This window comes from Microcebus murinus, chromosome 15, assembly GCF_040939455.1.
Source record: "Microcebus murinus isolate Inina chromosome 15, M.murinus_Inina_mat1.0, whole genome shotgun sequence".
Classification (NCBI taxonomy): domain Eukaryota; kingdom Metazoa; phylum Chordata; class Mammalia; order Primates; family Cheirogaleidae; genus Microcebus; species Microcebus murinus.
In genome coordinates this window covers 63,435,104-63,449,102 of record NC_134118.1, presented here as the reverse complement: position 1 = coordinate 63,449,102, position 13,999 = coordinate 63,435,104, and the positions used below count along the sequence as shown (strand labels likewise).

General features: G+C 39.1%; 1 protein-coding gene across 7 annotated transcripts in view; it reads left to right on the top strand.

Moving 5' to 3' along the window:
- PRIMPOL (primase and DNA directed polymerase) overlaps positions 1–13,999 on the top strand; it is a 32,436-nt gene that overhangs the window by 14,389 nt on the left and 4,048 nt on the right. For 3 of the 7 annotated variants that reach the window (XM_012784948.3, XM_012784947.3, XM_012784953.3), the window contains 5 exons: positions 2,005–2,292; positions 3,697–3,859; positions 6,910–6,998; positions 9,127–9,216; positions 9,290–9,398. In XM_012784948.3, coding sequence (XP_012640402.2) covers positions 2,005–2,292; positions 3,697–3,859; positions 6,910–6,998; positions 9,127–9,216; positions 9,290–9,398 — 739 coding nt within the window. Of the gene's footprint in view, positions 1–713; positions 820–1,804; positions 1,908–2,004; positions 2,293–3,696; positions 3,860–6,909; positions 6,999–9,126; positions 9,217–9,289; positions 9,399–13,999 lie in introns of those variants that run through there. The other 4 variants (XM_076010683.1, XM_076010682.1, XM_076010684.1 and 1 more) reach the window with 3 other exon arrangements.

Genomic DNA, 13,999 nt, shown 5'->3' with positions numbered 1-13,999 from the left:
GTAGGAAGCAGAGTAGTTTGCTGGGAGCCAGTGTGTTAGTGCTGATGCTGGTGACTGTCATCATGTCCTGGCCATGAGCTCCCTGCCGAGGCTCAAAGTCCTACTGGCCACCTCAGTTGCCACCCTCACAGCCATTTCTGCAACCATGTGTTCACTTTTTTTTTTTTTTAAGACAGGGTCTCACCCTGTCACCCAGGCTATAGTGCAGTGGCATCGTCATAGCTCACTGCAGCCCTGAATTCCTGGGCTCTAGTGACCTTCACTCCTTAGCCTCCCAAAGTGCTGGGACTACAGGCATGAGCTACCACACCCAGCCTTATCTTATTGCCTTAGGGTCAAGTAGATGGAATTCTAAGTTTTCAAAAAAATTAACTCTTATCAATTAACATTTATATTGCTTTGTTGTCCTTTGATACTATGATTTCTTTTAGCTCAGTGTTTATCTTCTCTCCTACATTCCAGAAGCAGTCATGTCTATACAGGCCTATCATTGCAAAGATCAATTGCTTTTGCTTTCATTTTGCCGTTTAGTGCTTTATAAGAAATTGGAGTTGTTTCTTTGAGTAAGGAAGTAATTAACTCTAATTTGGAGAAGGAGAATTTTGAATTTAGAGCATGCGTAAGTTAAGAGTTGAAGCTTTTCTGGTGACTAAAGTGAAGAATAAACCCAGACTATAATAGTTCTAGAGATTAAAATTAATTTTTTCTTACAGTATTGCGTTTCTCCAGTATTGTCACATAAAGCTATCAGGTTTTAGTCTGAAATGTCGGTTCTTGGTGCTTCCATGGCTGAAGAGTGACCAGACTCACCAAAGTAAGGTGAGCATGAAAATGAGGTTTACTGAGGAAAGATAGGATTGTAGGGCAAGAGCAAGATACAGGTTTACAGAGCATGACACATGACCACAGATGACAACCAGACCCATTGTCGTAGCAAAGGGAGAGCAGAAGGAAGGGCGCAAAAAGGAACCTCTTTAATTGGACAATTGGGAGTCACATGAGCTAAGCCTAAACTATGCATGTGGTTGTTCTAGTTCAATTTCTGGACTCTATGGTACCTATGATGCTTGGCCCATGGGCTAGGGAGTCTTCCACATTCTGTTGCAGCTTGCGCGCCAAGTTCTGATTGGCAGATTCGTAGGGTATTCCCTCCTGCCTCCAGTATGGAGAGAATTAGGGTTGGGCAGGACCAAGATGGGGGAAACAGTACCCACTTTAATCTCTAGGAGACCTGGAATCCCTCACTATCTATAACAAAGCAACTTAATAGCCAGATCACTTGATCGTGGCATAATAATGTATGCGAGTTTAAGGAAGTCTCAGATTGTCTTACACACTTTTCATGGTGCAGGTAGGACCCCCTGTTATCCAGAGTTCTTAGGATGAACGTTGACGTACAGTAAATGTATTGAATTGCTTTAGCTCTGGACTGTAGCTCCAAGGCCACAGCCCATCCCATGACCAGCTCGAGGGAGGTGGGAAAAGCAAGCAAGCACTCAACTACGTTGGAGCTGCCAGCTGTGGAAGGGATCGTGGGGCCTGGCCCAGCAGGGGAAGGAGAGGATAGCGCCTGAGAGATGTGCAACGTCTCGACTGCAGAAGCAGTTCCCTCAGGCAAACCCTCCGCTCCTTACCCAAGGACTGTGAGGGTGACCCCACTCAATTTGCTGTTTTCTTGGAGGCAGTGTGTTAGGCTCAGGCCCGTACTGGCAACGTTGACACACCTTCTCAGATTAACCTTCCCTTCTAAAATGATTTGTTTACAACTGACACCAAGCTCCTATTTCAGCAGGAATTGACAAAGCAAAAGATTGCGTAAGAGGAAGGAAGTAGCAGGAGGGGCATGGTATAGTTTATGGTGACCACTCAGTTTCTAACTCAGAAATGAAGAAAAGAAGGCTTACTATGTGTGTAACAGTGTCTTGTGTAGTTTTGTGCCCAGATCTTAAGTTATGGTTTATGGAAAAAAAGAATCAGATTAACCGTTGTATCTTTTTTCCTTAGGTAATTTTGTGAGAAAAATTTTGCAACCTGCTCTTCACTTAGCTGCCAACAAGGATGACAGCAGCCCTCCAGAGACAGCAGGCCACGGGGCTCCCCACTTTCCTGAAGCACCAGTAGAACAAGGAATTTCCTTTAACAAAATGTCCACAGATAAGGATCGAGGAGAGAGCTGGACGTTGAATTCAGAGAAACTGGGGACCTGGGGCTCAGCTGAGCAGAGCAGTGCTGAGCTTTCGTTTTTAGTTGTGAGAAACAACATGGGAGAAAAGCATCTTTTTGTGGATCTAGGTAAGAAAAATTGGCAGCTGTCTCTATTAGACTGTCCTAGGTGCTTTTGTGAGAAACAGGTCAGTGTCCGCTAGTTACTGTGCTCAGAATTCTCGCATCCACCGCTGCCCCACAGTGACAGTCCGGCCACTCACAGGATGTGACCGGTGAGTTCGGGTGCTGGGAATCTACTAGGTTTCTGTTTAGAGACCTTGGAGAGGTCCCTGTGGAACGTAGCACCAGGCTGGCCCGAGCTCCAAAAGACAATGCTTGTGGCTGGCTTCTGTTCTAAGTGTCCCGAAGATTCCTGCCAAAGGAGTCATTTTTGTTTTGTTTTGCTTTTTTAGAGATGGGGTCTTGCAGTGTTGCCCAGTCCGGCCTCGAACTCCTGGGCTCAAGCAACCCTCCCACCTCAGCTTTTCTGAGTAGCTGGGACTATAGGCATGAGTCACCATGCCCAGCTTGTCAAGGAAGTTTTGACAGGGGACTGTTGGACCAGTACTCCCTAACACTGCTGAGAGGTTAAATTAGAATGCATAAATTTTAAACCAGGCACACTATAAAAACAGTACACATGTAACACAGTAAACCTGGGTGTTTTCCTCACTAAAGATCTCTGTGACAGTGGCAGGAGCCGTTTCTTCTACTTTCTTGGGTGATGAAACTGGTGACTTCTTCAACTCAACGTTGGCTCTGCTTGCCCCGGTCTTGGAACCAGAGCATGTAGGATGCACTGGGCGGATGGGACTTTAGCTAATTCAACATACAGGCCAATCAAGACCCTGAATGCAACAGCTCCGATTTGGTGAACTAAACCTTGTTTTTATGCTGATGTTCCAGCTTGTTCCTTGAAAAGCTAAAAAGCCATGAAAGCTTTTTAGTATTTTTGCCATTGACTGAGCACCTGAGGGAGCTTCAATGTCTAACAGTTAAGGGGAAGCAGGATTAAGTTATAGGCCAGATTCCCAGGCCAACAGTGGTGCCTTAGATTAGAGAAGTGTTCCTCTGTATTGTGTATCTTTCTAGTACCTGTGTCAGTCAAGTGCCAGAATTTGGAAATACAGACAAGGGCAGGTAGAGCAATCATATGAGTTATGCGTAGGGGAGCATTCTTCCAAATGCCAGGTTTTGTTTTATTAGCAGGACACTGTCTCCAGGTTGGACTAGCCTGCAGTAAACTAGGGAAGTAAACTAGCCTGCATAGCAGGAAGTCAGTGCAGGGAGAACAGCGTTAGCCAGTGGATATGCTTGACTCTACCCCAGTGTTAGAGACCCCAGACAGAATCCCCCGGGTCATGGCAGCTCTGTCCTTGGAAATAATTGTTTCTACTAGTACTGCTGTACAAAAATAATGTAATATTTGTTGACTGTAAAACTAGTCATAGAAAACATGTATTAATTTTGTTTTATTAATTTTTGATGTAGGAGTTTATACAAGAAATAGAAATTTTCGGCTCTACAAATCATCAAAAATAGGAAAGCGTGTGGCTTTGGAGGTTGCTGAAGATAACAGATTTTTTCCTCTACAGTCAAAATATATTTCTGAAGAATATCAGTATTTTCTTTCTTCTCTGATCAGCAATGTCAGGTAGGTAGTGCCAGCATCAAACCATTGCATATTCATGAATACCTATTAAATAGTGAATGTCATTGTGTATTAACTAAAAGGTAAATCATGTAAATTCATTCTATAGTAAGTAAAAGAAAGTTCTTAAAATTCTAAGTTAACCTTTCTCTTTTTTCCATTCACTAAAAAATAATAGGAAAAGGAAATTTTTAAGTTTTCTCTTTATATTTTTTATAGTTATATTTAAGATATTTTCCAGTTTTTCTAAAATGATTATCACTTCTATAAAGAAAACAATATGACTTGTATTTGGAAATAGAATTACTGTTAATGTCTCATTTTCTCTTCATAGCATTTACATAGCTCCTTTATTTAAAAAATATTCTTGAAATCATTATTTATATGGTTATGTGACCTGATTTTTGTACTCAACATTATGTCATGAATATTTGCAAAGTTAATAATTTGCCAACAGTTAACTGTACACAAGACTTTTAATGTCTGTATGATTTTCTATTGTCAGTTCCATTGTCGAACTTCTAAGTTCCCATGTTTTGTTCACTTTTAAAAAGTATGAAAGTCATCTTTCAACAGAAATACAGTAAGTCCTCCCTTACCAACATTATAACAAAATGACATTGAACAAAATGATGTAATTTAAGGCACTGCTGTAGTTGTTTTGCTTAACGATGTTTTGTTGGTGATGTTAAACGAGGACTTACTGAATTTGCCTTCCTCTACCTTTTTTCCTGTCTGGGAGTTTCGTGAGCCCATAACATGTGGTTAAGGTTCTGACTGACTTCCCATTAACTTGTTATAATTGTTTCCCCTTTGCCTTCCCTAAACATAATTCTAAGGAAAAATTCTATAGAAATTGTGATAATATTTATGTTGCGGTAGGGATAGTTATGTCAGGATATACAGTTAACAGCTATGACCCAGGAGGGTGGGAAGATAGTTTTCGTCATATATTTTTGTACTCTTTTGGGTTCCTTTAATAACATATCTCAGAGGTAAGGTCAAAGTCTTAGTTTCCTTATATCCATTCATTCATTTATTTAAATTTAATTTATTTATGAATGAGACAGGGTCACTCTGTTGTCCCACTAGAGTGCGATGGCATCATCATTACTCACTGCAACCTCAAACTCATGGTCTCCAGTGATCCTCCTGCCTCAGCCTCCCAGGTAGCTGGGACTACAGGCGTGTACTCACCATGCCCAGCTAATTATTTTCTGTTTTTAGTAGAAACTGAGTCTCACTCTTGGTCAGGCTGGTCTCGAACTCCTGAGCTCAAGTGATCCTCTTGCCTAGTCCTCTCAGAGTGCTAGGATTATAGGCATAAGCTGCCATTCCTGGCCAGTTTCCTTACTTTTAAAATGAAAATAATAAAATGAATGAGTGGTTGCAGAAATATTTCCCACACAAAATATCAGTGCCCTGTACACTATGCATTTTAATCGAATACATCGAGACATAAATCTGGAAAAAAAATGAAAATAATAATAACACCTACCTCATGGAGTTAAGGGAATTAAATAAGTTAAAATTGTATGTATAAAACATTTACAACTGTGCCCAGCACATGATGTCTGCTCAGTAAATGTCAGTTGGTAGCAGAAGTATCTAAGATTGTAAAAGTGGTATAGAGGTACTATAAAAATCATATGACTTTTGCTGCCCCCTGTTGTTGGCACCGGAACAAGGTCACATTCTTTTTACCACGTATGGGGAAAGCAACATTTTTAGCCTGCGGTATAGCCTGAAGTGTAGGTAGTTTCCCGATTACCAAATCCCATTTCTTTTGCAGTTTCAATATTAATCTTACAAAAGTGAAGGGTTGTTCTACTGAACAGGGTTACTTTAATTGCTTAATTGCTTTCTGTGTATCCAAGTAAATACCAGGTATTTTTACCTCCTGAAATAAAGGCTAAACTCTTTATGATTGTGAATGTACCTTTTCCTCAGCCAATTTTAATGAGCTTTTCCTTTTGCTTTCGTCCCTCTTTCCTTCATTTCTTCCTATTAGTCACACTTCTATAATAAAATTATGGTAACCAAAATTTCAAAGGCTCTGTGTTTGGGGAATAGAATTATGAAGTTGTCTCCTGGTATTTGTGGGTGATTAATTCCGGGACCCCGGTGGATATCAAACTCCAAGGATGCTCCAGTGCTTGATATCAAATGGTGTAGTATTTGCATAACCTATGCACATCCTCCTGTATACTTTGATTTATTTTATTTATTCAAGGACAGGGTCTCGCTCTGTCACTCAGGCTAGGTGTGGTGGTGCAGTCATAGCTCCTGGGCTCAATCGATCCTCCCACCTCAGCCTCTCAAGCAGCTGGGACTACAGGAGTAGGTCACCACTCCTGGCCCTTCTTCAGTGTTTTCAATCTGGGGTTGGTCGAACCTGCAAATGCAGAACTATGGACCCACAGGCCAACTGCACTTCAGTCTGTCACTTTAGCAGTCCTAGAGTCCTCTGATTCACTTTGTAATTGAGGAAAAGTATTGTAAACAGTCACCAACCTACTCTTTTTTAAAGTTTTTTATTTTCTTTAACTGAAAGATCATACTATTTTTATATAGGTAGGGTTAGTGCTTTTGTGGGCTAATGTGACAGAAATATCCCAGAATAATTATCTGTTGAACAAAGGATTTTTTCTTTTTCTTTTTTTTTAAGACAGGGTCTTGCTCTGTGTCCCAGCTAGAGTGTGGTGGCATGATCATAGCTCACAGCAGCCTCAGACTCCTGGGCTTCAGTGATCCTCCTGCCTCAGCCTCTCAAGTAGCTAAGACTATAGGCGCACACCACTACACCTGGCTAATTTTTCTAATTTTTTTGTAGAGATGGGGCCTTGTTCTTGCTCAGGTTGGTCTCAAACTTCTGGCCTCATGCAGTCCTCCTGCCTCAGCCTCCCAAAGTGCTAGGATTACAGATGTGAGCCACTGAACCTGGCCCAAAGGATTTTAAATATGGAACTTGTTGAAAGTTGTTTCCTTTCTGTAGCTATGCCTCTTTAATTCTAATATAATGTTTGTTTCTTTTTACATATGTTCTTTTTCAGATTCTCAGATACTTTAACAGTTCTTACATGTGACACACCTCAGAATAAACAAAAGGGTGTTGAATATTTTAACAGTAACAACACTTCAGGTAATTTTAAGAAAATAATTTTTCTATCAAAATGTAAGGATCAAAAAATCTATTTTTCCTTTAAATCTTAAGTATTCATATCCATCGATCATTTAAAACTACTTCTAGGTTTCTATCCAAAATGGAAAAAATGTAAAAAAGATATTTATTAAAGTATTATTCACTAATTTTCATTTTATGGTGTTTTTTTTTGTTTTTTTTTTTTTTTTTTTTGAGACAGAGTCTCGCTTTGTTGCCCAGGCTAGAGTGAGTGCCGTGGCGTCAGCCTAGCTCACAGCAACCTCAAACTCCTGGGCTCGAGTGATCCTTCTGCCTCAGCCTCCCGGGTAGCTGGGACTACAGGCATGCGCCACCATGCCCGGCTAATTTTTTATATATATATCAGTTGGCCAATTAATTTCTTTCTATTTATAGTAGAGACGGGGTCTCGCTCTTGCTCAGGCTGGTTTTGAACTCCTGACCTTGAGCAATCCGCCCGCCTCGGCCTCCCAAGAGCTAGGATTACAGGCGTGAGCCACAGCGCCCGGCCTATGGTGTTTTTTTAAAAAGTACAAAAATGTGAGTTTATTGTATGAAATAAACACATACCAAAAACTAAAAATTATTTCATCCTTCTCTCCACAGTCTCCCTGTCAAAGGCAGGGAGCCCTTATAATTGTTTCCTGTATAACGCAGCCGAGCTTTTCCTGTATTTCCAATATACAGAGATCTTCATCATTCTTTTAATGATTGCATGGGTTTTCATGGTCTGAGTCTATCATAATTTAGCCATTTCTGTACTGAAGAACAGATCATTTTTTCCTGAGATTTCTTACCCAAACCCTCCAGTAAACATTTTTATATACATATTTTGGTATATCGTTACTTATAACAGGGAAAAACAGAAAACAATCTAAATGTACAACAAAATTGGATTGGTTACATGCTGTGAAATACTCTGTAACCATTACATTTAAATTTATAAAACATATGTAATATGGAAAACACCCATGCATGATGGTCAGAGAAAAAGTAGACTCTAAAATTATATGTATGGTATATAAATCACAAGCTTACTGAAAAATATGGATAACATTTTTTATATGTTAATTTTCTTCTGGTTGTTGGCCATGTATTTGTAGACATTGACTTGGAGTTATTTCTCTCATTTCTACATTAATATATTTTCCAATATTTCTCTAATTATGTATATTACTTTTGCAAGTGAAATATAGTCTTCATTTTAAGAACATTAGATTTTTCTGTCTTTAAAATTTAAATGTTTTAAATTGGTCGTTCTAAATTATCGCAGTAGATTCTTGGATGCACCGTATAACTGAATTGTCAGTGCCCTCTAGCCACGGCCCCCAGGGCACACACCCATACTGAGCCTGCTGAGTTTATCACTCAGGAAGCAGTGGAGAACGCAGACCCTGGGAACCGTGGGGCATTTTAGCAACAGAGGGTTGGAAAGGACTTTATAGGATCGGGGCTCAGAATAGGTGATTTGCGGAAGTGAACCAGGAAACGGGTTTGTTCTGAATTCGGTGTTGTCAGGGACAGTTCTATGATTGGGTATGTTAACCTCATCTAGAAGCCAGGCGGAGTAGAGAAAGGCTGATGCTGCAGTTGGTGAAGCAGCAGCAGTTACTTATGTTAGCCAGGATAGGGGGAGTTCGGTCATTTTCGTGGTTTGGAAAATGTTCCTGTTTTATCTGTGTTCAGACATGATTACAGAGTGGTCTTGTTTGTGTCTTGAATCCTCATGACCACAGAGTGGCCTTAAGTTCTGTGAGCTCGTTTATGTCTGTCAGAAGGCGTGAGCCCCAAGGCTTGGGCAGCCCCAAGGCCCTGCCGGGACGGGAGGGGCTGCTCTTCTCTTGGCCAGGGGAAGACAGCAGTTGAAATTATTTCAGATGTTTTCTATGAAAATTAGTTAACATTTGATCTAATTGAGATGTTTGAATTTTATGTGCTTCAATGTAGGGTCACGAAGGCCATGAAATGACTGAAAGGCAAATTGCAAAAAGGGAAATAAAAAGCTAAGGGTTTACAAAACACATAATTGTACTAAACAACAATTTAATCAAAATTTAACTTCTTAACTTTTAGCTATTGTAATTTATAATAATAATTCTCTCTGTTGCAGTAGAGACCATCGAAGGTTTTCAGTGTTCGCCCTATCCTGAAGTTGATCATTTTGTTCTTTCTTTGGTGAATAAAAACGGCATTAAAGGAGGTATAGCTAATTTTATTCTTTATGGACTGTTATATAATAAACAGTACCTTTAGAAACATCATTTGCATTTTAGGAATTCGGCGTTGGAACTACTTTTTCCCAGAAGAATTATTGGTTTATGATATTTGTAAATATCGCTGGTGTGAAAACATTGGAAGAGCCCACAAGAGTAATAATATCATGTAAGTAATAGTATTAATCATTTGTGTGCATCTAACCAATATTATATTTTAGGTGTTTATAACTTTGAGAGTCTAAAAATTTTGTTTTTGTTCTTTTTTTTTTTTTTTTTTTTTTTTTTTTTTTTTTGAGACAGAGTCTCACTTTGTTGCCTAGGCTAGAGTGAGTGCCGTGGCGTCAGCCTAGCTCACAGCAACCTCAATCTCCTGGGCTCAAGGGATCCTTCTGTCTCAGCCTCCCATGTAGCTGGGACTACAGGCACGCGCCACCATGCCCAGCTAATTTTTATATATATATATTAGTTGGCCAATTAATTTCTTCCTATTTTTATAGTAGAGACGGGGTCTCGCTCTTGCTCAGGCTGGTTTTGAACTCCTGACCTTGAGCAATCCGCCCGCCTCGGCCTCCCAAGAGCTAGGATTACAGGCGTGAGCCACCGCGCCCGGCCAAAATTTTGTTTTTGTAATAAATTTAGTTGTAATAAATAAAGTTTAGTTGTAAAAGTTTAGTTGTAAAAAATAGCTGTTATATTTGTTGAATTTGGTGTTTTGTAATATCTGCATTGCTTTGCTTCTAGCACGTCAGCTTTATTTGTATTTTATTTGGTAAAATCACCCTGTAGTGTATCTTGAGATGACTAAGGTAGAGGTGAGTAGGGCTAGAGAGGAGAGCGCAGGGGACAGGTGAAGAGAAGATGGTGGAAAGTGCGCCTCTCCACCCTGTCGCCATTGGCTCTTGACACCTCATATAATGTAGATTGAAACTGGGCAGATTTGGGCAAGAAGGAGACTCCTCAGTGTTAAGCAGTAGAGGTTAAGGTTGCGCTAACTCGTTCACGACAAAGCATGATGTTAAAGGAACTAATATTTATTGAAGGCTTGCTGTATAGGCCAGGCCCTGTTTTAGGAATTTTTTTTTAAATGCCCCTGGCAAAAAGAGAAGTAGAGAATGAAGCAAAACTACAAATAAAATTTTAAACAATAAAGGCATATAGTTAGAATAGAGATAAAATAGAAACCCAGTAGTTTTCAGTTGTGATATGAGAAATTTTGCTATTTTATATTTCGTGTCAAAGCAGAGACCGCTGTAGAGTCAGGCATGTACAGCACATGTGCCATGCGTGGGGAGGAGATCATGGAGCTTTTGCTGGACAGCTGGAAGACATGCTGGGTAGCATGAGCCAGTGCCGTACCTGATACACTCAGATGAACTCAGTTTAGGAAAACACCCTCAGAAACTAGGTGCTCAGTACACAAAGGTGTAACATAAAAAAGCACAAAGGAAAAGATCACCACAACCCAGTGATAATTACAGTTATCAGTTTGATGTGTTTATCCTTTTGTTCTGTGCATATCAATTTACCAAAAAACACTATCATTAATGATCACACCAAGTTGTATTATGCATCCATAATCTATTGTTTTTTAACTGTGAAATGTATCGTACATATAAGAGTATATATAATTTTAAAGACTAACACTAATATGAACACCTGTCCTATCTACCACCCACCTTAAGAAACAGAACTTGACCAAACCTCAGAAGCACCTTGTGGGCCCTATCCCATTGTCTTCCTTTTCTCTTGTCCTCAGAGATTATAGCCATTATCCTTTTTATTTTATTTATTTATTTTTTTGAGACAGAGTCTTGCTTTGTTGCCCTGGCTAGAGTGAGTGCCGTGGCGTCAGCCTAACTCACAGCAACCTCAAACTCCTGGGCTTAAGCAATCCTCCTGCCTCAGCCTCCCGAGTAGCTGGGACTACAGGCATGCACCACCATGCCTGGCTAATTTTTTTATATATATTAGTTGGCCAATTAATTTCTTTCTATTTATAGTAGAGACGGGGTCTTGCTCTTGGTCAGGGTGGTTTTGAACTTCTGACCTCAAGCAATCCACCCACCTCGGCCTCCCAGAGTGCTAGGATTACAGGCGTGAGCCACCACGCCCAGCCTATAGCCATTATCCTGGATTTTGTGTTAATCTTTTCCTTTTCTTTATGATTTTTTGCTTATATGTTTATAATGATATATTTTACATGTTTTGGGTTTTTTTCCCCTAACCTATCTCTTTAATTATACATGTTTTTGAATTGCATCCTTTCGCTTAGTTTTTGGTCAGCACTATATCTGTGAGGTGCATCCATGTCACAGCAAGTAGCTATTGCTTATTTCATTGCATGCCATTATATAAATATAAATATGTCACAGTTTATCTGTTGTCCTACATTGGACATTGTTTTGTAGAAACCATGAAGCTACGAACCTTCTTGTACATACCACCTTGTACACATGTGTAAGAAGTTCTCAAAGCATGTATCTAAAAGTGGAATTGCTGTGTCGTAGAATATGTACATATTTAATTCTACTAGATAATAAATTGTTTTCCCAAATGGTTGTGCTAATTTATACTCCTGCCAGCAGGGTTTCAAGATTTTCTACTGCTCCATATTCTCACCACCACTTTAATATTATTAGGTTTTAAAAATTTGTTTTGCTAATCTGGTAGGTATAAAACAATGTTGTAGTCTTCATTGGAATTTCCCTGATACCAGTGAAGTTGAGGATTAGACTACTGAAGCACACTCCCGAGAATCAGGATCTTACCCAGTATGCAGCTTTACTAACAATGTGAAGGATGTAAGGAATGAAAAGGTTCAGGTGACACAGAGCAAGGCCTGAGATAGCTGGCACGGCCGTCCAGGTCCCTCCTGCTCTCTGACTCAGGGGAATCTGGCAGAAGTGAGCGGTCACTGCACACAGCAAGGGGCACAGAGGCTGTGAGATATCTGTACTTACACCCATACAGTGGCATAGCATGGGTGACAGTTCCAGGAAACCATGCCTCATAAATCCGTAGACTTAGGTTTATTTACCATATGCAATCCTAAAATTAGAAATATCCTACAAAGGGCATTCTATAGATAAGGACTCTGCTCCTAGCATTTGATCCAGAGGTTCCCAGATTTTCTTGGTTTCTGCTGCCCCTGGTGTCTTAGTTATTTTTTTCACATTTGCTCCAAGGCAGAAAGAAACAGTTACGAGCTCTGTTAATGAATTACTTTCAAACAACTTGATAAGTATTTATGTCCTAACAATTTAGCAGCTGTTTGAAAAATAATATTCATATATTGAAAGAACATAATACTTTTATTTCATTCTTAAGTACTCTTAATTATTAATGGGATGTGTGCCCTTTGGGGTATTGCATAACCTCTAAACCTTGGAATCAGACCAGACACCCTCACACCTACCTCCTCTCTTACTCCACATCGATGTTGATGGTACTTTTTATCACAACCACCACCAAAAACCCCAGCTCTTCGAAGGTGGGACATCATTGAAAGGAATGAAGTATGATGCAATATTGAAGATAGGAACTGCAAGCAAGTAGTTCTCAGGGAACTTGACAAATGCCAAGTATCACTGTGTTTTCTAGAAAGATTTAAATATCCTTCAGTGCACCAGGGTACTTTAGTGTAGTTGTGGAGCTATAGCAGTAGTCCATTCATTAGAGTGTCTGCTATTAGAATGTTTATGAGGAGATGAGACTGGGTCACCTGCTGTTTTCTCTCCTGGGTACATGTTCCTCACCACCTCCTACCCCCTTGCCCCCTACCTCACTGACTGCCCCACAGAATGTAAGCCATTTTATGTTTCCTTTTCTGTAAATGTGAGAAAATTTTAAACTACTTAATCAAATTTTTAAGGTTTTTTTTTTTTTTATTGGTTATAGTGTTGTTTAGGTTTTTTGTTACCTCTAAGTTTGCTTAGTTTGGTATATTTTATTTAGTACTTTATCAATTTCACCAAAATTTTCAAAGTTACTGGTCAAAGTTGCCCATAATATTCTTAAATTTTATATATGATGCATTTAATTTCTAATATTTATGTATTATTTTTTGATCAACCTTACAATTTTATTCTCTTCAAACTTTAATTCTTTTTAGTTTTAGCTTTTAACTACTTCCTGCCTTTTATTTTATTAAGATTTATTTCTATTACTCATTTTCCAAGTTAGTTTTACTTAACTCATTTCTTTGAGCCATTCTTCTTTCATAATATAAGCTTTTCAGATTATAAATGTCCCTCTCAAGTCATTTTAGCTGCATTTCACATATTTTTAATATGTAGATTTCCAGTTCCACTAATTTCCATTATTTTTCCTTGAGCCATTGGTTAGAGATGTTTTTTAATTTCTGAATTATGGGTTTCTATTAGCTTTTTATTTCTAAAATTTGCTTTGTCAGAGAGTGTGTTGTGTGAATTGACACTTAAATTTGGTAAGATTCACTTTATAGTTGGCATATAGTCAATTTTTATTATTTTATATATGATTATAAAGAGCTTCACATATGCCCATTAGATCAAATTTAATTTTTTAAATTATCATTCACATTTTCTGTATTCTCATTGAACTTTTTTTGGTGGTTATTTGATCTTTAAGTTATCAAGAATTTTTTTAAATCTTGATTTATGCTTGTAGTTCTGTATTCACATTTTTTAAAAAAATTTGAGATAGGGTCTCACTCTGTCACCCAGGCTGGAGTGCAGTGGCCTCATCATAGCTTACTGCAGCTTCGAACTCCTAGGCTCAAATGATCCT